General features: G+C 38.5%; 1 protein-coding gene across 3 annotated transcripts; it reads left to right on the top strand.

The window, feature by feature from the left end:
- Nucleotides 1-209: 209 nt before the first annotated feature.
- LOC121250159 (serine/threonine-protein kinase tricornered-like) lies at nucleotides 210-27277 on the top strand. Of its 3 annotated transcripts, XM_041149129.1 has the most exons (13): nucleotides 210-499; nucleotides 2052-2226; nucleotides 4679-4762; nucleotides 7210-7451; nucleotides 7571-7814; nucleotides 11584-11663; nucleotides 12471-12555; nucleotides 18457-18588; nucleotides 18685-18798; nucleotides 19558-19605; nucleotides 26001-26085; nucleotides 26588-26638; nucleotides 26728-27277. In XM_041149129.1, exons 1-13 carry the CDS (start codon nucleotides 324-326, stop codon nucleotides 26805-26807), a joined length of 1596 nt encoding a protein of 531 aa, XP_041005063.1. In that variant the 5' UTR covers nucleotides 210-323; the 3' UTR covers nucleotides 26808-27277. The 3 variants fall into 3 exon arrangements, with proteins under 3 accessions (XP_041005063.1, XP_041005065.1, XP_041005064.1); XM_041149131.1 differs by lacking the exon at nucleotides 26588-26638 and having other exon boundaries at nucleotides 26740-27277; XM_041149130.1 differs by lacking the exon at nucleotides 26588-26638.

The raw sequence follows: 27277 nt of genomic DNA, 5'->3' as shown, positions 1-27277 counted from the left end.
CGGTCGATCTGCCTCAAAATTTTATTTTTCAGACGATTTATGACCGTTGATAGAGCTGCCAGAAATGGTCGTCAACGTTAATCCCAGGTGTTGGTCTCCAAGTCCAGCTGTCGGAGCCCCTGGAATGGACCAATCACCAAATCCCACGTGTGGGATAGACAAAATAGACGTTGAAGGAAGAAGAGTTATTGTCTGTAATTTTTGAGGTCCCCAGGGCGTTGCTTCGTTGTCACCATCATCAAAATTCACACACACACCCCTCCCCCTAGAAAATATTTAGACGAGAGAGAGAGGAAAGGAAGAGAGAGAGAGAGAGAAGGCTTATGGAGAATCATCAGGAGGTGGAGGGAGAGGAGGAAGGAGACGAGGTGAGGCCCATGGCGGAGGAGGAGGGGGCGGTGGTGTCCAGCTTGACCATGGAGAGGGTGGCTGCGGCCAAGCAGTTCATTGAGAGCCATTACAAAGCGCAGATGAAGCACATCCAAGAACGCAAGGAGAGGTACACTTCTTTTTTTTTAGTTTTTCCTCTCAACTCTAAGATCTCCCATTTCGTTTTCGGCCAGAAACGGAGCTGGATATTTGGTGACCAAATTTTGTTGATTCGCAAAATGGTATTCTTGTGCTCCTAAAAGTTAAAGAAAGAAACGAGTTTAATTATTATGCGTTTTTGGCGGTATAATTATTAACGCATGCTCTAGGCTTTGCGTTAATAAATGGAATAGAGGAGGAAAATTAGAGCTTGATTGGTGTTTTCGGAAAAAAGTTTGGGAGTTTGATTGGTAAACGGAAAAGGGATTCATAATGAGTTAATGGATTAATGCGGTGTAACTTTTATGGGGTGGAGTAAAATGCATTATCTTAAGGACCAGAACCATCATTCTATTGTAGGGAAAAACGGCGGGAGGAAGAGGGGGGGGGGGGGGGGGGGAGAGAGAGAGAGAGAGAGAGAGAGTTTTGGATAACATTGCTAATTGCATGACTGGATTTTATTACAATCTACACAAGCCTACACACACGTTTGTTTAATAGCTAGAATCCCCTATTTTCCATAGCTCCAGCACCCACGGTAGGTTGAGCCTTAAAATTGTTCTAAATAAGAGGAAAAATACTACTAGACTACGAGGCTATTTGGTTTTGTTGCTTTCTGAGCATTCCATATAAAGAACCTGATATCATCGGGTGAGACATTTTAGAATATCAGAACTATGAGCCGATGGAAGTGGTTGTCCCCTTCAACATGAAAGCTGAAGGCTATATAGCTAAAAAAAACTAGGAATTTGGATGCTAATGGACTTTCTAAATGAGTTAAAAGAGAATCTACTTTCTAGTTTTTGTAAGTAGCGATTAAGAATCCATCTAGTTGGCCTCTTTATTCTTACAATATATGAAACACACCTTGGCCTATAGAACATCAAAGGCATAATATGGATGCTACACGACTTCCTTGCACTTTGAAGAAAAGGCTCATTCTTGCGTCTTTCCATGATGCATGACCCCCATGTCTCATTTCCAAATTGTCTCTCAAGCATGCTAAGCACTTTATTTGTTGGCTGCTCTGGCGTTCTTGCTTCACACTTGTGCACTTGCATTGCATGGAAAATCATGTTATTATTCCTGGATCTATGATTCTCAAAGTCAGGCCTCAAGCCCATAAAAACTAAGGGAACCATCATTTCTGTCATGCCTACACTCCTGTGGGTACTGTAAAAGTGTTTGTGACCGACAGGCTGTTTGATAGTGATTTCTTTCATTCGGCAGGGCGACAAAGGCTATTTGAGTCTTGGAAACAGTCCCTAATCTTCAACCCTACTCTTAGTAATGATGTGATGACAGAAGTTTTGATTTTGTTGCAATAAGAAACTTTTCCACAGGTTTCAGCCACTTAAGGCAAGAGTACATCCACAAATTCTATTGGATTGGGAAGAGTGCTTTCCCATGCTTTTTTAGTGCTCAGTTCTCGTTCTTTAAGAAAACTCTTAATTTAATAGGATGAAGTTTCTGGTTCAGTGATTAATGTTGGCATTTTTCCGATTCTAATTTTTCATTCACAGGCGCTCAGTGCTGGAAAGGAAGTTGGCATCTTCAGATGTATCACAGGAGGAACAAATCAATCTACTGAAGGATTTGGAGCGCAAAGAGACTGAATATATGCGTCTTAAAAGGCACAAGATTTGTGTTGATGACTTTGACCTTCTGACCATTATTGGGAGAGGGGCCTTTGGAGAGGTCAGAAAACATGCATATTTTAAGTCGCATACGAGCTTCGTTTCAAAGATTCTATTATTTTTTCGTATCATTTTAATATTCTTAAGTGTCTATAAGCTTATCAGACTCGTGTATAGTGTTAGGATTTGTTCATATTTGGAGTAATTTTAGTTTTCCATTAATCAATCCCACAAGGAATCCAAGTGTTAAAGGTACTAATTTGCAGGGTTGGAGCAAAGGTATTCCTTTCTGTCTTTTTTTTTTAATAAGTAAACGATTGTATTAATAATAATAGGCTTAGGCCAAGTACACAAGAAGGTATACACGAGTTAGTGATTATCTAGGAAGAAAAAAAAAGAAACTAGAAAGTCATGAAATAATAATGTTCTAACAAAAAGTGATCCAAGTTCCTTTATAGAGTGTTCTTTGTCTTCAAACGTTTGGTCATTTCGCTTCTAGATGCAAATAGGCACCGTTTTCCACACAACTGTGATTTGGGGGGCTCCTCTTAGATTTGTCCAGCTGGCCAAGAACTCAACCACTGTGGCAGGCATGACCCAAGCTAGCTCTAACCTGCAAAACACATCATCTCATAGCTCTCTAGCAACCTTGCAATGTAGTAGAAGATGATCCACAATCTCACCACTTTTCTTACACATGCAGCACTAGTCTACTATAATCATCCCCTATTTCTGTAAGTTGTCCATCTTCAAAATCTTACCCAAGGAAGCTAACCAAACAAAAAATGCCGCTTTAGGAGGCGCCCTATTTCGCCAAATCTTCTTCCATGGGAATTGATTGTCTTGCGATTGTGTGAGAGACTTATAAATGGAACGAACCGAGAACATGCCTTTACCTATTGGTATCCACCACAACCTATCAACTCCTTGAATGTTTGGTCTCATGGAGTATAAAAGACGAAAAAATCCTGATAGCCTAGAGTTTGATTTACCTCTGGGGCTTTTAGTGAGCGTCGAGATATTCTGCCAAAGGCAAAGCCACTTCTCTTGTCTGTCTATATAAATAATAAGGGAAAATTCGAAGAAATTGTAGGTGGAGGTGGAGGCAGTGATGATGGTGATGACAGTGATGTGCTGGGGGCAGTGTTGCTGGTAATGCAGTCTTGGTGGTAGTGATAGCACTGATTAAAGTAGCAAATGGTGGCAAAAGTGAAGGGGAGATGACCAATCATCAGTAGCCATGGTGATCATGATAGTTACGTATTGGTAGTTAGAAAGACGTGGCGTCGTGGTGGTGGACAATTTGAAGTGGTATGGAACTAGTGCATGGTGGTAATAGGTATTGATAGATCAAAGGAGGTGCTGGTGAAAAATTAATTGAGCCCCCCCCCCCCCCCCCACCACACACACACACACACACACACACACACACAACCAAAAAGAACAAAGAAAAAGAAAAAAGGAGAAATGCATCGTGACCCCTCTTAGATTCAGTTCCTAGCTTTGACTCTACTGGTGGTGGTTGTTACCTTGTAGATGCCGGCAGGGGATTTATAAAGGTCAAGGTGAAGGCAAGTGGGGTTTGGGTGAAACAAAAGGTGGATTGAATCCAACTTAATTTTTTTGACAAGTCATAAGACTTCATTAAAATGCGCAAAAGGTATAATCCAAATACATGACAAGTATGCAAGAAATACACCCATGTAAAAAAGAGGAAAAAGATACAGGGAAATTATGAAAGATAAGCCCGTTAGAGTCTATCGAAGCTATCCAAACAAAAAGTGTGAAGAAGAAATGTTTGAGCTCCTCCCACATCCATTCACAATTCTCAAAATTTTTATTGTTCATTTCCCTCCAAATACACCATATGAGACAAGTAGGGACTATTTTCTATTTTTATAAGTATAAAAGTAGGGACTATTTGTATACTACTTGTTTCTAGTCTTGTATATTTTACCCATAAAAACAAAAAAAAAAAAAACCAGGTAGGAACTTTTCCACACCATCCTAACCGATAAAAAAAAAAAAAAAAAAAAATTCCGCCATAATAATTTGTAGGCTGCCAACTAGCCCTCTCCAAGAATAAAATAGGTATGCTATTCTTTTGAGTATGACCTAAGCCAAACCAACCATTTTGAAGTAGTCACCTCATAGCACACTAACTAATGAATGAAGTAAGTGATGATCCATGGCAAAGTATCATAGTTATTTTCCTAGTAGGGCATGGTTAAACACCAACATATTCCTAACTCCCAACCCTCCTAAATGAATTACATATTCCTTTTTTTGATAAGTAAACGGTTGTATTAATAGGAATAGGCATAGCCCAAGTACACAGGGGGGTATTCAAGAGCCTCTGTTTAGGAAGAATGAATTACATATTCCTTAGTGCATTTTAGTTGCCTTGGATCAATTTGGTTTGAATATCCTAGTTATTTGATTCATATGTCCTGGATGGTTTTGTCTTAGAGCCTCTGTTCAATATTGGATGCTTATATGTTACTATTTTACAGGTTAGATTGTGTCGGGAGAAGAAATCAGGCAACATTTATGCAATGAAAAAGCTGAAGAAGTCAGAAATGGTCAGCAGGGGACAGGTGAATATAATATTATTACACGTTATTTTAACTTATTTTAGAAAGTGGTCTTAAACATTCATTTTATACTCTCTAAACTATTCTGCCACTAGTAGTTGTTTCAAGATAAGGGCTTTGGACTTGGGCATATGCCACCCCAAGTCTAAGGTTCGAATCCTTGGGTGCAAACAATTTCTAGGTTGCCACATCTCATCTTTGAGAAAATGATGATTTACCTGATCCGTGTGATGTAGTTGCATTACATGTGTTTGTGGCTTGAGACATATTGCGTTTGCATGGTCTCCGGTGTTCATTGTCATTAAAAAAACTATTTTGCCACGTATATATATTTATGTATATTTATTGATATGTACTTGTAAAAAAATGTATATTTATTGATATGTAATTATACTTTTTTTAAAGAAATAAATGATTGTGACACCAATTCATTACATTATACAAGAGGAACACAAGTGGAGAAAATGAAAAATGAAGTGAAGAAAACTTGAAAACTAGATGTAAGGAGACAATTATGAGCTACCGCCCAAAAGTAAAGTTTTGAAGAAGGAAGCCTTAAGTTCTACTATTGATTGCTTGCAATCTTTAAAATACTGATAATTTCTCTCTCTAAACACACGATTATAAGCATGAAGAAATTGATTTCCATAGAAATTCACAAGGATGGATGCCATACTCTCCTTTCCAGCACATAAGGAGGTCCACTGCTTGTCGAGTTATGACCCAAGCTAGCCCTAGCAGGCTATGAATATAATTCCATAGAGCCCGAGCTATCTCACAATGCATAAGTGATGATTAATGGATTCCCCACTTTTTCAGTTCATGCAACACAAATCAAACACTAATATGCCACTTCCGTAGATTTTCCATCATATCTTCCATATAGAGAACGATAAAAAAAAACTCTTGTTTACCAATAATTAAAAGAAAGAATCACATAAAGCAACCGTCCAAACAAAACAAAAAAAGCCACTCCGAGAGGCCTTAGTTTTCCAGATACTCTTCCAAGGAAAAAGTGCTATCTTGGGGATAATGGCTTTTGTTGTACAAGTTGACTCCAAAGACCCCTCATTTTGAAGGACCCCTCCAAATCTTGTCAACACCGCCCTGTATCAGTCTAGTTGAATTAACATATCAAAAAATGGCATAAAAAGATTCGTCTACCTGTCATGCATGCCCTAATGAATGGGAAATTCCACTGATGAGATCCATTACAATTGTAAATGCTATTTGACAGAGGCCTCCTTGGCACAAGCAATACTATAAATTTAAGATATATATAGTTATTTGTATACGCATGTACATACATACGTAAATAGTATCTACAAGATGTGCGTAATTATGGTGTGCATGTTAACTGATAAAAAAAACCTTATGATGTGCATGTTATGCTTAGACATAAATTTACTCGATGAATTTTGTGGTTCTGTATTTCCTCTACTGGTATGCCCTTTCTTTATTCCTTGTATAAACTTTTGAGCCTCTTATAGCCGGTAAATATCAGCCATTCTAATTATTGGTGATCTTAGACATAATTGGTCTCTCCAAATTGTATACAATGAAGGGCTGGCAAACAAAGTGACCTGGTGAAGGGTCTGTTTTTTTTTCGTTCTTGGGGGGGGGGGGGGGGGGGGGGGGGGGGGGGGGGGGGGGGGGGGGGGGGGGGTTGGTGTTTGCTACTTCCTCCATACTTTAGAACTAGGATTTATGAGTCCTTGCTTCCTCTTTCTCAACATCAACAAACAGATGTTCTCCTATGCTTTATGTTTAGTGGTTCATGAATTTTTAAGGCGGTAGCTTTATATGTTCCTCTTGCATTCCTCACGTGTACTTGGGCGGGGGTGTTTACTACTTCTGCCATACCATAGAACTAGGATTTATGAGTCATTGCTTCCTCTTTCTCAATGTCGACAAACAGATGTTCTCCTATGCTTTATGTTTAGTGGTTCATGAATTTTTAAGGCGGTAGCTTTATATGTTCCTCTTGCATTCCTCATGTGTACTTGGGCTATGCCTTTTGCATTTCCTAATAATAAAATTTTCTGTTACTTATCAAAATAAGCAAATAAATAAAGGTGTTAGCTGATCTTTTAAGCACTCCTTGTTCTTATGCTGCTTTTATACTGTGAAGAGGTGCATACTTTTATTTTGGTTAAACGGTGATAGCATTTTATTATCTATTTATATAAGTAACAAATCTTCATTATAAAGCACAAAACATGCAAGCCAAGTACATGTGATGTATACAAGAGAGACATCCATGTCACCATTCAATTCCAAGCAGCAGCGTAATTAAAACTTTGTGGCTTCTTATGCAACAAGTATGATTCTTTTGTTCTTGTTAAATTAATTAATTTCTTTTTATGTATTTCTGTAGTACCTACAAATTATCTTCACTTCTAATTTGCATAGATCTGTCTACACTTATGGATTGTCTATTTACAATGTAGGTTGAACATGTTAGAGCTGAAAGAAACTTGCTTGCGGAAGTTGCCAGTCATTTCATTGTGAAACTCTATTATTCCTTTCAAGATGCTGAATACTTGTATCTAATCATGGAATATCTTCCTGGTGGTGACATGATGACTTTGCTCATAAGAGAAGAAACTTTGACTGAAACTGTTGCTAGATTCTATATTGCTCAAAGTGTTCTAGCCATAGAGTCTATCCATAAACATAACTACATCCACAGGTTTTTATTCTCCAGTTATGAAATTTTTACCTAGAAACAGGGGAATATTGAACTTCATTATATTTTAAACTTAGTCTAGCTGTGACTTACTTTTGAATTTGGAACCATGATTATTACAGAGATATAAAACCTGACAACCTCCTGTTGGATAAAAATGGTCACATGAAGCTTTCTGATTTTGGCCTTTGCAAGCCTCTTGACTGCTCTCATTTATCATCCATAAGTGAAAATGAAGTCCTGGATGATGAGAATTTGAATGATACAATGGATATTGATGGATGCTTTCCAGATAGTAAAACTGGGAGGCGTTGGAAAAGCCCCCTCGAACAACTTCAGCATTGGCAGATGAACAGGAGGAAATTGGTAAGGATAGTGCCCCTTTTGAATGTCTTACATACTGGCATTTAACTATGTATCATACCTGAATATATATATATATATTTTTTATAAGTAATAAGATATTTTATTGATATAGAAATAGGCATAGCCCTAGTACACATGAAGTATACATGTGATTACACCTAGTTAGGAACATACCTGAATATGTTGGGCAAAACGTGTTTCCAATTTTGATTTTAATGAGTTAGTATATATTGTTTTAGATACATTAGTTAACAGAATAAGAATAACATGAAATTCTGTGAGCTACATTAGTTATCAGAATAAGAATAACATGACATATACATGAGCAACTATGGTCCATTGAAGTATTATTGATTAAGAGAAACAATAGGGTGTTGGTGGGTTAAGGGACATATTGACCTTGGGAGGCCTTGGCTGCGTTTGGTTTGCTATTTTTTTCAAAACTTTTTCCATTTCAGTCCAAACATCTTTAAATCTCAAGGAAATTTTCTATTTCTCAAAAAAAAAAAAAAAAAAAAAAAAAAAAAAAAAAAAAAAAAAAAGAAGATTTTCATCTATTCATTGCCTAGATTTTCATGAAAAAAAAAACACAAAAAAAAAAAAAGAAGGAAAAAAAAAAATACAAAAACCCAAAAAAACAACTCACAAAAATTTATCCAAACAAATTTTCAAAACCTACCCGACTAACTTTCACAAAACCCAATACAAATACATCTCAAAAATTTTTTATCTAAGCAATTTTTTTTTTTTTTTGATAAGTAAGAGTAAATTTTATTGATGAGAATGAAATAGATGTAACCCGTGTACACATGAGGTATACAAAAGAAACCTAAATACATTCTAAGATTGATTGATTAAGGACAAGAAGTCATGAACATTGTTTCCATTAAGCACAATGGCTGAAAATCAAAGCTTTTTTTTTTAGAAGTAAAAATATTATATATATATATATATATATATATCAATAGGAGTAACCAAGTACACTGGACGTATATAAGAAAACACCTATCTCATACTAGAGAGCTCCTAAAGACCCAAATAGCTAGTTAAAAACTATCCAAAATACACCAAGCCCGAATTGGAATAAAAAGGCACCTCCCCAACCCCAACCCCTTGTTTCTCGTAAGACTAATACTCCACCTGAAACTCCCTCTACGAGAGAGTCTTCATGATGCCCTCCTTTTAGTCTTCCCTCAACTTGAGCTACCACCCTTACCGTCGTAGTTGATTGTCCAAGAAAGACACTTTAACTCCCTACTTTTCTTAAAGTGTGTACACAAAAATTCTGAAGTTCCGCTATTGTACACTCTCTATCTTCAAAGCATCGTTCATTCATTTCCGATCAAATACTCCACATGATGCACAACGAAATCATCTTCCACACTGCTGCCACTTGAGGACAATCTTGAATCTCCTTCCCTTCTAAAGATCTCATCACACAACACCCTTGTCACCTTACAATACAATAATAGGTGGTCCACTAATTCTCCATTTTTTTGCACATGTAGCACCAATCCATCACAACGCAACCCCCTCTTCCTCAAGTTGTCTGTGGTCAAAATCTTACCAAGAGCAGTAGTCCATACGAAGAAAGTTACTTTAGAAGACACACGAGACCTCCAAATATTCTTCCAAGGGAAAGGAACATTAGCTTCTAATGCCATATTTTGTAGTATGCCCTGACTATGCACTTCTTGCTGCCATTAGACCTCCACTGCATCTTATTCCTCTGTGCCGTAGTGTTTCCCATGGAGTATATCAATCCGAAAAAATCTGAAACAGTGGGTAATTCCCAAGCATGAATATCCCTATTGAAAAGGACATTCCACTGGTGAGAGCCATGAGAAAAAACCCGCAGATCCGCCACCGAAGCATCTGTGTTAGCTGCAATATGATAGAGAGCTGGAAAAGCCCTATTAAGAGCACGATCTCCACACCAAACATCTTGCCAAAACCTGATTTTGGTACCCTCTCCAACCATAAAGCGGATATGATTTACGAAACTCGGCCATCCCCTCTTAATAAATTTCCATAAGCCCACACCTTACCCCCCCTCACTTCATTGGAGCACCAGCCCAATGAAGTTTCCATAAGCCCACACCATACCCCCACTCCTAATAAATTTCCATAAGCCCAAACCATACCAATCCCTAACTTCCGTGTCTATAGTCAATAATTTCCTTCTACGACGACTCTAAGTGATACCTCCATAACCATTTCCCCAACAAAATTTTATTGAAAGTCCCCAGGTTGCACACTCCCAATCCCCCATTCGAAATTGGGGAACAAACTTTATTCTAATTAACAAAATAGAATTTCTTTTTCTCCCCCCCCCCCCCCCCCCCCCCCCCCCCCCCCCAAAAAAAAAAAAAGTCTGAAATAATTTCTCAATCCTGTTCGCCACCCCTGCATGCAAAGGAAACAAAGATAAAAATTAGGTGGGGAGATTCGTTAAAGTGCTCTTAAGTAATGTGAGTTGACCCCCTTTTGATAAATACAACCATTTCTAACCAGCCAGCCTTTTCTCTATTTTCTTCACAATTCCATCCCAAATGGCTCTAGCCTTAAAAGTCGCCCCCAACGGGGGCCCAAATATTTCATAGGCAGCGAAGACACTTTACAATCCAGAAGGCTCGCTAGGCTATTGATACTGGGCATCTGTTTGAATGCATTCAAAACAACCCACTTTCTAGATGATCCCTATAGAAGAGGGGGATCATAACAATTTTTGTAGTTACTTCATTCTCTATTTCAATTTTTAATAATCATTAGGAAAAACACTTTCTAGCTAAAGCAATATGTTGATGTCTCTAGTAAACCAAAGTCATTGTTTAATAGCTATTTTTCTTCAATTTCTCTTATACAAATCATAAAATTGCAGATTTAGTTATGATTAGAATACCACACCCACCGCAATCATCTCGGACTTACCTAGATTCACCTTAAGTCCCGACACGGCTTCAAAACATAATAAAAATGTTCGTAGAGTTTGAATCTGGCCATGATCCGCTTCACAAAAAAGTAGAGTGTCATATGCAAATAAAAGATGTGAAATTACGATAGAGCCATTATTACCATTACCCACCGAAAATCCGAATAGAAAACCTCCTCCAACAGTAGCCTTCACCATCTGGCCAAGTGTCTCCATAACTATAACAAAAAGAAGAGGAGATAGTGAATCCCCCTTGCCTCAATCCACGAGAACTGTTAAAAAAACTAGCAGGGGTGCCATTATCTAGCACCGAGAAATGAGCGGTAGAAACACAGTGTCGAATCCAAGAGGTCCACCTATCACCAAAGCTACACCTCCTGAGCAAGTAATAAAGAAATTCTCAATTCACATGATCATATGCCTTTTGCATGTCAAGCTTGCATAGAATACCTGGAATTCCCTCCCGCAGCCTATGATCCAAGCACTCGTTAGCAATAAGGACCGAGTCTAGGATTTGTCTCCCTCGAACAAATGCATCAATTTTTAATTTTTACCACCCACTTTCACAAAACCCAATAAAAACAATCTCAAAACTTCTCAAGAATTCTTGAAAATCCTACTAACCAAACATCGCCTTTGTATTGGTTATTTTCAGTGCTTTAACACGGCACATATTGTTATCATCTTGGTTATTAGACGTATTACTAATTTATTGAAGATCTAAATCGTGTGACATATGTATTCTGTTTATGTAATTGCATTCTGTTGATTCTAAAGTCTAATGTTCTTAAAGGTCTTCACTTTCATATGTTCTTATATATGTTGTTTCAATTACAGGCATATTCAACAGTTGGTACGCCAGATTATATTGCTCCTGAAGTACTGCTAAAAAAAGGCTATGGTGTGGAGTGTGACTGGTTTGTGATTTATAAATTGATGCACTTTCTTGAAGTTCATACAAATTGATTGTTGTGTATCCCTTTGCACTGAATTTCGTTCTCATGTTATGGAGTGAATAATACAATGCTGTGCTATTGCGTTGCATTAGTAGCTGAAAAATGGTAGGACGAACTCTGTGCTTTGTTAGTGTAAAACTGTTCTAAGAAGCAAAAAATAGATTCAATCAGAATTGGACTGTTTTTCTGTAAGATGCAGAGTTATACACCTGTCTTATGAATAGGCAGTTAATGCTTCAAAAGTCCAAAAATAAGGACACGTTTTCAAAACAGTGAAAAAGCCAAAATGGGCGTGATCTGTGAAAATTTTGCATTTGAGACCATCTAGTTTGATTTATGCAAAAGCCCTTAGAAGAAATTAAGACATGGGATGGAGTTTGAGAGTATTCTGAATTAATTTGGGTTCTTGGCTCTCATTTGCATTTTGTACCTTAAATTATGATCAAGTCCAAAATGTTAACGGACTTTATTCTACAATGTTCTTGCACTGTCTGTAAAGAATGGGATAAAGCTAATCACAACTGAAAAGTGAAAAACATCATTTATAATCATCCGGCTTAAAGTATAATTTATGTTCTTCTTCATTCTTGTGCTTGCTTATACACGCATTATGCACGCACAGAGTGCAGGTTTTTATGGCAGAAAAAACACACACCCTGAGGAACACATATTAATATATATTTTTTTTATCTCTTAAGTAAATTGGTGTCGTTGTACGTTTAACATTTAACATTTTTCATGAGTTCTTATCCAGTTGCCTGTTTGCAGGTGGTCACTTGGTGCAATAATGTATGAGATGCTCGTTGGCTATCCCCCATTTTATTCTGATGACCCAGTAACAGCTTGCAGAAAGGTTAATCTGCTAAAATCATTTGTTCGATTTTAAACTTTTTAGTTGAAACATATTATATATAATTAGCTTTTAGGTCGTCTTATTTTCATGATGGCATACCTTCATCATTTTTCATTTTTCTTTCTTTCTTTTTCCTCTTTCCCTGCCGCTCTTTTGTACCTTTTGTCAAATTGGTTTGAATACCTCTCAATCGAGAGTTTCCTTCTTATTAAAAAGCCCAGAATTCCCTTAATTACAGCCTACAAATAATATGTAAATAAGGTAACAATCTAAGTAAGGAAACAATCTAAATAGGGAAACTGTACAGCGGCCTAGTTTCTAACAAAATGGTCTCCTATACATATATACATATTTACTGCCATATATATATATATATATGTATATATATATATATCGTTGACATCCCCTCTCAAATTGATGTTGGTCGATCAAGAAGCATCAATTTGTCAATCATGAACTAATGGTGGTGACGAGACAAAGCCTTGGTAAAGACATCAGCAGTTTGGTATTCAGTGGAAATGTGAGGAAGTGTAATAACATGTTGATCAAGTGCTTCATGAATGGAATGACAATCTACTTCAATGTGTTTGGTACGCTCATGAAATACCGGATTGACAGCAATGTGAATAGTACTTGTGTTATCTGCATGAAGAGGAGTAGGAGTAAGTTGCGGGATACCAAGTTCACCCAACAAACCCCGAAGCCACACAATCTCCGAACATGCTGGTGACATTGCACGATACTTAGATTCGGTAGAGGACTTCGAGACTCGATCCTGCTTTTTACTCTTCCAAGAAATAAGAGCATCACCAAGGAACATGCACCAACTAGTAACTGAATGGCGAGTATCCACACAGCCGGCCCAATCAGCATCATTATAACCCATTAACTATAAGGATTCCCAGTAGAAAATAATAACCCTCTACTAGATGTATCCTTGAGATATTGAAGAATCCGTCGTATTGCTGCTAAATGAGAGTGATGAGGAGCCTGCATAAACTGACTAACCTCCTGTACATCAAATGAAATATTTGGTTGGGTAATTGTCAAATAATTCAAACTCCCTACTAGCTGCCGATACAAAGATGGATCAGATAATAGTTCACCCTCCTCTTGACAAAGCTTCAAATTGACCTCCAGAGGTGTAAGTACTGAGTTCTCAGATTGAAGACCAGCTAAGGTGAGAATCTCTTGGGTATACTTGTAATGATGCAAAAGCATACCATTGGGACAAGGATGCACCTCGAGACCAAGAAAATACTGAAGTGGGCCAAGATCTTTCATTTGAAAGGTAGTCTTGAGATGCTGCTATAGTTGCTCAATCAACTGAGGGTGAAACCTTGTGATAACAATATCATCCACATATAATAAAAGTGCAACAAGTTCAGTGGCAGTCCTCTTAAGAAAGAGAGAAGAATCAAACTGACTCTGAGTAAAATGAAAATCAAGAAGAGTGGTACGAAACTTCTCAAACCATGCACGTGTTGCCTGTTTCAACTGAAAAACTTCAGCGGAGGAGTGAGTGAACATACCAGGAGGAGGAGTCATATATATTTCTTCCTTTACTTATCAATATATATATATATATATATATATTTCTTCCTTCAAATCCCCATGTAAGAATGCATTCTTCACGTCTATCTGTCGAAGAGACCATCCTTTAAAAGCAACGATAGCCATAATAGTTTGTATTGTAGTCATCTTGGCCATGGGTGCAAAGGTCTCCTCATAATCAAGGCCATACTCCTGATAATTCCCAAGAGCCACCAAACGGGCTTTATACCTCTCTATAGTGCCATCAGGCTGTAGCTTGATGGTATATACCCATTTGTATCCAATGAGTTTTACTCCATCAGGATATGGGACGATGTCCTAGGTGTGGTTGTCTTGAAGAGCCTTAAGTTTTTCTTGCATAGCTTGCCGCCAACAAGCTTGCGTAGAAGCTTGAGAGTAAGATTTGGGCACAGAGGTAGTATCAAGAGTAGCCTGATGAGCAGTATGTGAGAACCCATACCTATCCAGGAGATGTGAAACTCAAGATGACTGTCGAGGTTCAGGTGGGACGGGATCAGACGTTGGTTTAGTGTCAGGAAGGGGCAATGGAGACTGTGGGCGACGTCTTTCGTACACAACCCCTGGCTTATAAAGTGTTCAATAGTACAAGACACATCATCAAAAATAGGAAGCTGAACAGAAGCAGAATCATTAAGAACAGAAGACTGGAAGAAATATTGGTTTTCAAAGAAAACAACATTTCGAGAGACACTAAGCTTGTTAGCATCCGCATCATAACACACAAACCCTTTATGTGCGTTACTATACCCGAGGAAGGCACATCGAGCAGCCTGAGTAGTAAGCTTGTGACGTTTAGTGGATGGCAAGTGAACAAAACAAACATAGCCAAATATATGAAGAGAATTATACTCAAGAGCGACACCAAACAAACGAGAATACGGAGATCAAATTGTAAACTTTGAGAGGGTAGACGATTAATCAAATAAATAGCTGTAGATAAGGCTTCTACCCAAAACCTAGGAGGCACAAAAGATTCAATCAACAAAGTACGAACAACATCCAAATGATGGCGATTCTTACGTTCAGCCACCCCATTCTGATTTTTTGGGGGGGGGGGGGGTTGTAAGGACATGATTGTTGGGAGAGAATACCCCTGGTTCTGAGATAATCCTGAAACTCATTGGACATATATTCCCCCACCCCCCCAAAAAAAATCAGAACGTAGTGTCTTAATACAAGTAGAAAATTGGGTCTCAACAAAAGCCTTAAAAGTGGAGAACACATAAGCTTTAGATCGAAGGAAATATATGTGAAACGACTTTAGTCATCAATGAAGGTTACGAAATACTTGTACTGAGCATGAGAAAGTATGGGACTCACACCCCATATATCAGTATGAATAATCTCAAAACATGTGGAAGCCCGACTGCCATGTAAAGGAAAGGGTAAAGATTTGCTTTTACCAAGTATACAAGAACTACAATCAGAAGACATATTAGAAACTGAATCTTTATTCCCCAAATAACGGTGTTTCATAAGATGAGTCAAAACAGTAGAATTGAGATGTCCCAATTTCTTATGCCAAACATTACTATTATTAGCAACAATAGTACAAGCAAAGGAATCAAAACTGGAAATGGAAAACTGAAGAGGAAATAAACATCCCACTTTAGACCCCTTTTCCCTGACGCTTGATCTTGCACACAACAACCATTACGATCAAAGTGAATTTCACAATTATTATCTACCAGCTGTCCAACAGAAATTAAATTCGTAGATCATTCTGGTGACACAAATACATTATTGAAAGAAGACCCTAGATTTCCAATTGCAGTGATAGGAAGGGTTCTACCATTGGCTATTTGAATTTGCTGGTCACCCTTATACTTACAAACCTCATGTAAAGCATTGGTATTTCTAGTCATATGATTGGAAGCCACAAAGTCAACCAACCAAGGAGAGGTGAGTAGGTTTCCCTTACCTTGAAGGCCAAAAGCAAAGAAAGCAGAGATAATCATCTGTTGGACCATCTCGGGTGTAAGAGTAGATGAAGAACCGGTTGTAGGTTGCTGCCCTGGAGCAGGAATAGAGGGGACAGTAGCTAAATTGGACTGGACAGCAGTGTGAAATGCTTGACCTTGGATTCTGAGGACACACGCGACTGTCTTTAATGATATGTCCTTCTTGCAGTAATTGCAGAATTTCCTGTTGCAATGCTTTGCAATATGCCCAAATTCCTTGCAACTGTAGCACTGTATTTGTGTCCTGGATCTTCCTTCCCCTTGAGCAGCATATGCCACATTAACCATCTCAGTAGTCATAGTTTCTTGAGTTAGGCCAAGTTGAGTGGCAAGACGCTGCTCTTCTCGTAATAATTCCCCCAAGCACACATCCAAGGAAGGAACAGGATTACGGTTTATCAAACTAGCTCACGCAGTCTCAAATTCTGGTCTTAGCTTCATCAGAAATTGGTCTCTTTGACTCTTAGCATGGACAACTTGCAGTGCTTCTAAAGCTTCCTTGAGAACTTTAGAATAAACTATCCCAAAATATTCGCTCCACAGATTAAGAAATCCAGCATAGAATTGTTCAATAGAAAGATTACCTTGTCTGTTGTTGGCAATTTCTAACTCTACTTGAAACTTCCGGGCAGTATTGTCTTGATAATAGACTCGCCTAAAATAATCCCACATCTCCTTAGCAGTAGTAAACGAACGAAGATTGTTGACCATATGCGGTTCAACAGAACTTAATAGCCAGGAAACAATCTTGGCATCCTTGCTGGACCATGAACTAAATTCTTTGAGATCAGTAGGAGCCGTAGAAGACCCATTCAAAATGATCCCATAGTTCCTTCCCTTTCACAAACATCCTAAACTGAAATTCCCAGCTTGCATAATTCTTGCCATTAAAGCAAATTATTGAATTTTCGCCTGACATGACTACCACAGAACAGAAATTGCTCAAAACCAAGAGTCGTCGATAGCTCAAGATCACCAGAAAGTGCCGACCACCAAGAACAGAAGCTGCCGGCAACACCAGAAAGCGCCGGCCCAGGAACAGAAATTGCCGACAGCCCTAGAAAGTGCCGGCCCAAGAACAGAGACTGCCGACGGCCCAGAAACGCCGACAAGAAGAAAAAAATACCCCAGAAATTTTAGAGTGAGGGCTCTGGTACCATGTCAAATTGGTTTGAATACCTCTCAATCGAGAGTTTCCTTCTTATTAAAAAGCCCAAAATTCCCTTAATTACAGCCTACAAATAATATGAAATAAGGTAACAATCTAAGTAAGGAAACAATCTAAATAGGGAAACTGTACAGCAGCCTAGTGTCTAACAAAATGGTCTCCTATACATATATACATATTTACTGCCATATATATATCGTTGACACCTTTCAGTCCAAAGGCTGGGTTAACTCTAATAATTCGGTTTCTAGGTCTCTTGTAAAGCCTTCTTGTGGCCTTCCTCAAAGGTTGGCTGGACCTATCACACTTTATCATGGCTATGATGAAGCCATTTTAATTTCATAATGTGGTTAGTTTAAGATTAGATAAAGCAAAAAGGCATCATTTAACCCATAGACTCAACCTACTTAACTGTTTTCAAAGGCAATGAATTTCCCAAAACTTCAATTGTTAGATTGAGGCATTAAGAAGTGTTAAGGAAATAATTCTTTCCGTGAGCATTTTTTCTTGTGATATTCAAGTGCTAACCTTGAGATGGATTTAGGTGAATTTTCTTGGTTAGTCAGAAGTTATTTCTAGCCTCCCTGCCCCACCTTTCTTTCTCTATTGAATATGGACTACAACTTGTGAGGTGTCCTTTCTTCATCTCAAACCCCTCGGGTATAGGTGGGATTTGAAGGCTTCTTGTATGACACCACAACACATTATTAGCAAAGTGTTGAACAGCTTAGGAGAATGTGCTTTTAGGTTGTTTTCTTGTTAGAGGTAAAGAAACATGTATAGTAAGTACATTAAATATCTAGGGAAGCAACATTACCCCTTGTTGATCCAGTGACAACAGAAGGTGCTGTAAATCTTTCAACTTAACCATTGTAGTAGGACATAAGGTGATTTTTAGACTTCAAAAGTATTGCATTAATTAGTAAGGAAAAGGTGAAGTTCTGGTAAGCATTCTCTTTAATGTGAATCAAATAGTTACTCGAGGAAGTCATTCATCTGACGTTTTCCTGATTTGCTTTTTGGGGTCATTTTGTCCTTCTCCTAGTTCTTTGTATTTTTTGCAGAACATCTATAGTCTGCTAAAGTTTGTAACACATTGTTCTTTTTTTGTTACATATAGTTCAAAGGTAGCGTGATTAGAAAGTTAATTAATATGTTATGAGTTCATTGAGTGACATATTGATTCATGGATGATAGATTGTGCATTGGAAACATCATTTAAAGTTTCCAGAGGAGGCTAGATTGACACCTGAAGCAAAGGATTTGATATGTAGATTGCTATGTGATGCTGAACATAGGCTTGGCACTGGAGGGCTGAACCAACTTAAAGTATACTTTTTTTGTTCTCTTTGACTGACCAAATTAAAATCTTCCATTCTAGTATTCTTCCAACTTAGAATTGTTATTAATATTACCTTTTATCAGAGTCATCCCTGGTTCAAAGATGTTGTGTGGGACAAACTCTATGAAATGGAGGCAGCATTTAAGCCAGAGGTCAATGGGGAACTTGATACGCAAAATTTTATGAAATTTGACGAGGTAAGGTGTTACCGCCCTTTATTATTGGTAAAAGGCCATGGTTGTGCAGTTGTGTTTGACTTTCAATTGAATATTTTTTTGTTTTGTATTTACATGTTGCCTTAGATAATTTTTTTAATCCTTTGAAAAATAAAAGAAAGAATTTTTTGTTTTATGTTTCCATTGAGACACTTGGAGTTGATGCATAAAATGTGTCGGTGTATGGGGTCAAGATCTCTCTCTCGAAAAATTTCTATTAATAATATTCCTTTTACCTATTTAAAAAAAGATGTCTCTCTCAACAAAGCTTCTGTATGTATTAAGCATGTGCTTTTCTCTGTATACTAGGATTTATGCTTTATTTTCAAGAAGATTTGAATTTTTTGTTATATCTTTTGGATAGGGCTGGGATTCTTTAGTCAGCTACTGAGATGATGAAGCATTTTATTCTGATGAGAAGTTTTTATGTATTTTATTCTGGGCTGCTCTTGCAAATTTGTTTACCTGCCACATCAACCATAAAAAATGATTGGTTGATTACCTGGCATATCAGCAATGTTATACGGGTGTTGCGCTTGAGGTCTTATGGCTAGAATTTTCCTTGAGCAATTATGTAAATAAAAAAGACTGATTTGTCATCCTTTTCTTATATCATCTGATTGATTGCTTTCTTCTCTGTTTTTTTTTTTTTTTTTCAAAATGTTTTACTAGATCTTTGCTTACGTTCAATATCATGCCTGTCTTGTACCATAACCCTGACAAAAACTAATTGTGGAATAGGTAGATCCTCCTTCACAAGCAAGAACCGGATCTGGACTCATGAGGAAGGTATGCAATCTTTCTGCACAAAAGAACAAACTAATTGGCACAAAGTAATTCACTTATTCCTGTTGTTTGCTTGTTAAGTATTTCTCTATTAAGTTATAGAAGCTAACTAACAACAGCCAAAATGCTGTTCAGCCGGTGATGGTTTTCCATTAGAATATTTAGGAATGGGGGTGAGGTGTGAGTTTTGAATTAGTAAATTAATAAGAGAATCAGGAAGTTCCACGTGTACTTGGGCTATGCCTATTCGTATTAATATAATTTAACGGTTTACTTATCAAAAAAAAGAAGAAGAGAGAATCAGGAAGTTGATGGCATGGAAAGATAAAACTTAACCCAACAAGTATCTTTTCTATACCCATTCCAACAGTGTTTTTCATACACCTAACGGTTTCAGAGTGTATGTGTTTTGAGTTATGATAACTATTTGAAACTGGAGTTGTTCTCTCTCTTCTCTCTCGATGACTTTCCAGTTCCCATTTCCAGTGGTTTCTGCTGGGAATGTTTCTTGATCTTCCTGTGTGTTTCTTCCCCACCTTGGATTGGTTGTGTTCCTTTTTTGGTTAGTTGTTATCTTAGTGATGGATCAGAAGTTTATGTTTAGAAGCTAAGGTGTTCGTATTCAGGAGAAAAGGAGGCAATGCTTTCTGCATTACAGAAAAGGGCAGGAAATATACTATGTCTATATACTTATCTGGAGGTATGGTTGATTGGTTTGCAATGGTGATGGAGGATTGTCTGAAGAAATTTGGTAAGATGGTAGATTATCAGACTAGAAGGGAGGGAGACAAAGTTTTTATGCTGCAGGGGGGGCATAATTAGTCTGTGGTAGGTTTTTGAAAATGATAAGAGTATGGTACAGGAAAGGGTAGAGGTATTTTAGTCATCCATGAAGGGTGGAGAAGATGCGGATGGGCTGGCTTTGTGAGATACTTGAGAGATATGGTTGGGTCATCCTCCATTGTGTTAGCTCACGTTGACAGAGGTATGTTCAAGGCTGGGTATGCTGATAAAGATTCCAGTAGTAAAATGGCGAATGCTACTTCTTCGTATGGAGGTGATAAAAAGGCTGGAGGAGCTTCTAATGTGGTGGCATTGATGAAACATGTTCAATTTTCTGAGAGATTTGGTGGTGCTAAGAGCAATAAGGAGGCAACATTACTGGAAGATGGAAGGAGGAAGGAAGGTGGGACAGAACTCCTGCGAAATAACTCCTGGTGAAGTAATTGGAAGGAAATACGAGGTGTTGGGAAAAAATTGGAGAAGTGGAAGGGTCTCTTTGGCATTTACGATCTGAATTAATTGGATGCAAGGAAAAGATTGATTTTATGCTGAACAAGGTTGATGGAGGATTGGATCTTATGATGGGCTTGGGTCAAAAGATGGGGGGCTCTTGAATTAAATGAGAAACAATGGGAGGAGAAGCTTGGGTCGAGTGAAGAAGACAAAAGAAATGGGCTGGTTAGAGGCCTAGTTAACCGTTCTGTTGTTTGGAGGCCCAAGGAACAGAGGGCGTTACCGAGACTTTCTGGCCCGTTAGAGGAGAAGGAAGCTCAGCCCAGTTGCTCTTCGGCGCCGATGGGTCGTTTATCTTAACAGAAAGGAGCGACGGCGGGAGGCGATCCTTCAGGGTGCTTTCTGGCGAGGAATGGTATGGCGACAACGTCATCACAGGGGAGATCTACGAGTCTGGTTCGTGACAGTATGCAAGGAAGCTTTAGATCGACTCTTTTTGTGGATTCTTCTTACAGAAAGGGTCGACGGAGGAGGAGGTGAGTTCTGGGGGGTCCTCGACATCGGGAAGTTCTCCAGTGACAGAAAATTCAGTTTTCCTCAGATTCAGGCAGTGATCAGGATGCACTGAGTGAGGAGAAGGGTTGGAAAGAAGATTTGTTGTCTGTTCAGAGTTCTCAATTGAGTAAGGGTGGGGGGAAGTAAGGGAGGAAGGGGTAGTGATGGTGGAAGAGGAAGATGGGAATAAGGGTACGAGGAACCAGGTAAAAAATGTGTCTGGCATTTTGAAGAATGGGGCCATTTGTTCTCAGAATAATATTTTAGAGATGCAAATGATTCTTAGCAGGAGTACAGAGAATGAGGATGGTGAAATTGGAGTTTCAAGTGGATCTGAAGAGGAGTTTTCTCCTGAACCCTTATGTTCTATATTCCCTGGTATAGAGTGGAATAAAAAGTCTTCTAATTGGGTGATGAGAAAGGTGGATGAGATAAAGGATTGTGTGGGTGTATCTTGTGAGGGTTTTGAGGAACAGTTTAGAGCTCTCTTGATTGCTATTGAGGCTGGCCAACCTTCGTAAGGGGACTTAATGATTTTCGTAAGCATCTTCGGGCGAAAAACTGGTTTAGAAAATGGAGGGTGGATGTTATATGCCTTCAAGAAACAAAGTCGAAAAAAGTTAATCAAGCTATTGTTCATAGTTTGTGGAATTGTAATAATGTGGGATGGGTTAAGTTAGTGTCAAAAGGGGCTTTGGGAGGCATCTTATTAATGTGGAATAGGATGGTGGTGGAGTTGATGGATCATTATGTGGGGGAATTCTTGGTGGCGTGTCATTTCAAGAGTAGAGAGGATGGATTTGAATGGGTGTTTGCTGGAGTGTATGGTCCTAATGTGGATAGTAAAAGGAGTATCTTATGGGATGAAATTTTGGGTTTATGTGGTTGGTGGAATTTACCTTGGTGTTTTGGTGGGGATTTTAATCTTACTCGGTTTCCTAGTGAGAGAGTGGGGGATTCTCACTTTTCGTATGCAATGCCTGTTTTTTCAGATTTAATTTTTGTAAGGGGGAGACAAATTTTAGATTCTGTTTTAATTGCAAATGAATGTTTGGAGAGTAGAATTAAAAAGGAGAAAGCTGATATTTTAATTAAATTGGATATGGAAAATGCTTATGACCATGTTAGCTAGGAATTCCTTTTCTATTTTTGGAGATATGGCTTTGGTGAAAAATGGTGTTCGTGGATTAAGCATTGTGTTTCAATGTCAAGATTTTCAATTTTGGTGAATGGTTCCCAGGTTGGATTCTTTAATAGCTCGCGTGGTTTGAGGCAAGGTGATCTCATTTGTCCCTTCCTTTTTGTTATGATTATGGATGCTTTGAGTAGAATGATGATTGAGAAGGCAGTGGATGGTAATTTTTTGTCGAGCTTTGTGGTGGGTGATGAGGCCCAGAATAGTTTAAAAGTCTCTTCACTTATTATTCGCTGATGATACATTGATATTTAGTGAGCCCAATTCTGATCATCTTCGTACTTTAAGTGCACTTCTGCTATGTTTTGAATCTGTCTCGGGGTTAAGAGTTAATTTATCCAAATCTGAAATAGTTCCTGTGGGTTCCATTCAGAATATTTCAGACCTGACCAATATATTGGGTTGTAGAATTTCTTTTATGAGATTTCTTGGTCTTTCCATTGGGGCTTCACATAAATCAGTTACTATTTGGGATGGGGTGATTGAGAAAATTGAAAAGAGGTTAGCTGGTTGGAAAATGATTTACTTGTCTAAAGGGGGAAGATTAACATTGATAAAAAGTACTTTGTCTAATCTTCCTACATATTTTTTTATTTCTTTTCCCATTGCCGGCAAGGGTAGAAGAAGAATTGAGAGTTTATATCAGAATTTTTTGTGGGGTGGTAAAGGAGAAGAAAAAATGTTCCATTTGGTTAGTTGGAAAAAGGTTTGTCAACCGATTAATTGTGGTGGGTTGGGGATAAAAAACTTGAGATTGTTTAATAGAGCACTACTTGGGAAATGGCTTTGGAGATATCACTTGGAGAGAAATGCCTTATGGAAAAATGTTATTGATAGGGGGTGAACAAAATAACCGGTAACCAACCAGGCCCGAAAATTTCGACCCAACCCGACCTAACCTGAACTAACCGACCCGGAAAGAACTGGAATGGAATTAGGAAGCTTCGGTAACCGTTCTTGGAAAACGGTTTGAAATCGAGTAATGATTTCCGTTTTCGTCCTGCACCAAATTGCTCCATTGAGCCTAACGTCGTCTTTTGGTAATTCGATTAAGGCAGCTTCTTTGAGTTCTCTCCATTTTTCACCTGAATGATTTTCTCTCTAGACTTTGGCTTTTGACAGCAATTCAAAAACCCTAACCTCTTCTTCCATCTTGAGGGAGCCATCGGCGACGGTGGCTACTAGGAGGGACTCGTGGGACTCGGACTAGGCAAGGTTGTAGATGTTGTTGGCAGTTTGAAGGAGCCGAGCTCTGAGATTTGGGGGGTTTGAGATGAAGGCAGGTCAAGGACGTGGAGGCGGCCGTTGCCAAGGATGCCGAATTTATGGGAGGTGGCAACGGCGAGATGGGACTCGTAGAAGGGGTTGAACTTGACGGAATAGCCGTTGAATGGGGTTTTGAAGACCAGCATGGCGACAACGGCGGCGGCGGCGATTGTTGGATTATAGCGGGGGATTTGGGGGAACAATCTAAGATTCTGGGGTTCTTTGATTTTATCTTGTGCACTGCTTGGTTGGCTTGGAATTCTAGAAAAATTAAATTAAAATTATATCCAAGTTTTTTCCTTTTCTTTTGCAATATTTTCTGAATTTTATTTTAGTTCAACATACAGTTTTTTTATTGTTTTTTCAACTGGAGCACCAAACTGAAGCGGACAAAACACTAACTAGTTTGTTGGAAGTGGAGTATTCTCTATGGTCATGCACACTGACGGGTCTGTTCGGAAAACCCAATACTTCCGAAACCAAACGTCAGTTCGGGTAATTGGTCATTTGGGATTTCTTATTTCGAAAATCTATTGATTTGGGTCGGGTCGGAATCATCTTTCATGACTCGGGTCAGGTGAACAGTGCTATTTATTGATGTGAAATATAGAAGTTTGTTGGGAGGTTGGTGCTCAAAAGAAGTTAGAGGTGCCTATGGGGTGAGTTTGTGGAAGTTCATTCGAAAATGTTGGGGGGAATTCTCCAATCATATTAAATTGAAGGTGGGAGATGGGAAGAGAATTCTTTTTTGGCATGACATTTGGTGTGGGGATCCTACGTTTAAGTTGGACTTTCCCTCTCTTTTTAGGATTGCAAGGGATCTAACTGAGCTGGGCAACATTCTTTCTCGTGCATTAATAATAAAATTCAGTGGAATGTTGATTTTATTAGGGATGCCAACGATTGGGAAGTGGATGATGATGTTACTGCTTTTTTGGAAAGACTTTATTGTTCTAAGGTGATGCTAGGAAGGGAGGACAGCATGCTGTGGGTTCATACAGGAAATTCCAAGTTCTCTGTTTCTTCTTTTTACAGCATATTAACCTGTCTTAGGAGCTGTGAGTTCCCTTGGAAAAATATTTGGAGAGTGAAGGTTCCTTCCAAGGTGGCTTTTTTCAGTTGGGTGGCATCCCTTGGCAAAGTTTTGACAGCTGATAATCTTAGGAGGAGAGGTATGTACTAGCTGATTGGTGTGTCATGTGCAAGAAGGATGGAGAATCTGTTAATCATCTTTTTCTTCACTGTGAAGTAGCCATGTTTTTGTGGAATGAGGTTCTTAACCAGACAGGTTTACTTTGAGTGATGCCTAAGGATGTGGTGGATCTATTGGCAGGTTGGTATGGATCAAAGGGAGGAAGGTATGATGTTGATATTTGGAAGATGATTCCTTCATGTCTCATGTGGTGTCTATGGCTTGGAAGGAATGGGAGATGTTTTGAAGACAAAGAACGTTCGATGGGAGAACTTAGGGATTTTTTTTTTTTAGTACTTTGTGTTTGTGGGCTAAAACTCTTGTAATGGATGATGTTAACTTTCAGAATTTGCTTTAGATTTTCTTTTGTTTTTAGAGAGATGTAGGTATTTCCTTTGTATACGTCCCGTGTACTTGAGCTTTGCCTATTATTGAGAATAAAGTTTCTTATTATATATAAAATAAAATAAAAAACTATTTGAAACTGTGCTAATAAAGCTTAAAATTGATTCTATACATTTTGTTTGGTGAACTTGCTGATTTTTGGTAGTCTTTGTTCATACCTACGAAGACTCCGGTGCATCTCTTGCAAAGCCTACATCCTGATCGTCATAACTTTGTCCACTACCGTGTAACTGCCTAAATTTTTGAGGGTTGGTACTTGTAAGCGTGGTGTGTCAACACACCACTTGTTGAGGGATCCATTATGGTTATAAAAAAGTTAAAACACCAACACTTTTTCATCATTGTGAGACCCACTTCAGTGGTGTGTTGGGTTTGTCAAATAATAGGCTTGCAAATAGATTTTTTCAAGATTTTTTTGCCAGTGTCTGCAAAAGATATATGATCAAGCTGACTTGACTATGTTCTGATTTAATGCTGTTTCATGTTCTTATTGCAACTTTATTTAATAACTTATGGCAACTTATTATTGTCCCATGACTTTGTTGGCAGATGCTTTTGACTCCTAAAGATCTCAGTTTTGTTGGCTATACGTACAAGAATTTTGACGCTGTCAAAGGGTTGCATAATTCTGGTGGTATGGGAAATTCTTTCCGCTTGAGTTCAAATTTCCCTCATTTTTCATTTTCCTCGTATATTTCTTGATAAAGGATGCTATAAACCACAAATAAGGCGATAATGCATTGCTACTTGTTCTTCCACACATAGCTCATATGCAAGGCGTAAGCCAATACCTTTACCAAGCATTCCTTAACCTTATGTGTTGAACTCATGGTGAATTAACATGGATGTTTAGAGATTGCTTCGTAAAGGTATTGCTTTAGAACGAGGCATGCTTGTATCATCAAGGTTTCCTCAATTAACTCACTAACCCATTTTGCTCAAGATCTGTACCCAGTTTTTCGAATGATATTTCCTTTCCTTTACTTCAACAAAAGCAAGTGCAAATGTTATTGCAACTTGTATTCGCTTCGTTATATATAACAATCCTGACTGCGTAATTTTGACAGACCTGCTTGTGTATTAGCTCTCCATTATGGCTCTATAATGACCCTTTTCAACCTATCATACAATGACAGGTTTAAGGAGGAGCACGTCCCCAATTATATCATCCACCGGTTCTTTCCACAGTAATAGATCACAATCTAGTACAGGCATTGTCAACTGTGCCTTTTATACCTCAAGTGGAACGTTTTTAATGATAAATGTTCATTTCTAGGTGATTCTGCAGTGGATTACTCTGCCAATGACAGAGAAACAGAGATGCTCGTGTCATCCGAGGATACCATGTCACAGTGAAGAGCTACCGACAGGAAAATGGACGAGAGCCCTATTCTGAAGGTGGGTATACCTGCTTATTTTTCAGTCAGGTTTTGCCCAAATCTCCATTATGATCGAAGTTAACTGGCATAATATTGCCAAACTTGTAAGTGTACAGTGAAGAACTTCAGGAATGCCCTCAGATGGGTTGGTTAGTAGCAATAGTATTAGTTGCTATACTTCAAAGGTTTTTTGTATCGAGCAGGAATCATTATCATGGTGAGGTCCTGACTGCCCAGGTTGGCAAACTAAATATGCCTTCTCTTGAGGCAGTCGCTGGCCTTCTCCTACTCTTTCTTCTTCTTCTTCTTCTTCTTCTTCTTCCTGGGTTCTGTTATGTCTTCATGATATTCTAGGAAGCTGCGTAATGCTTTATGGCTGTATTGAAGATAAATCTTCTGATAACTGTTATTGTATTGAGTATGGACAGCCTAGGGCTTTGGGGAGCA

Source organism: Juglans microcarpa x Juglans regia, chromosome 2D, assembly GCF_004785595.1.
Source record: "Juglans microcarpa x Juglans regia isolate MS1-56 chromosome 2D, Jm3101_v1.0, whole genome shotgun sequence".
Classification (NCBI taxonomy): domain Eukaryota; kingdom Viridiplantae; phylum Streptophyta; class Magnoliopsida; order Fagales; family Juglandaceae; genus Juglans; species Juglans microcarpa x Juglans regia.
The sequence above is the reverse complement of the archived record's forward strand: the minus strand, read 5'-3'. Positions and strand labels throughout refer to the sequence as shown.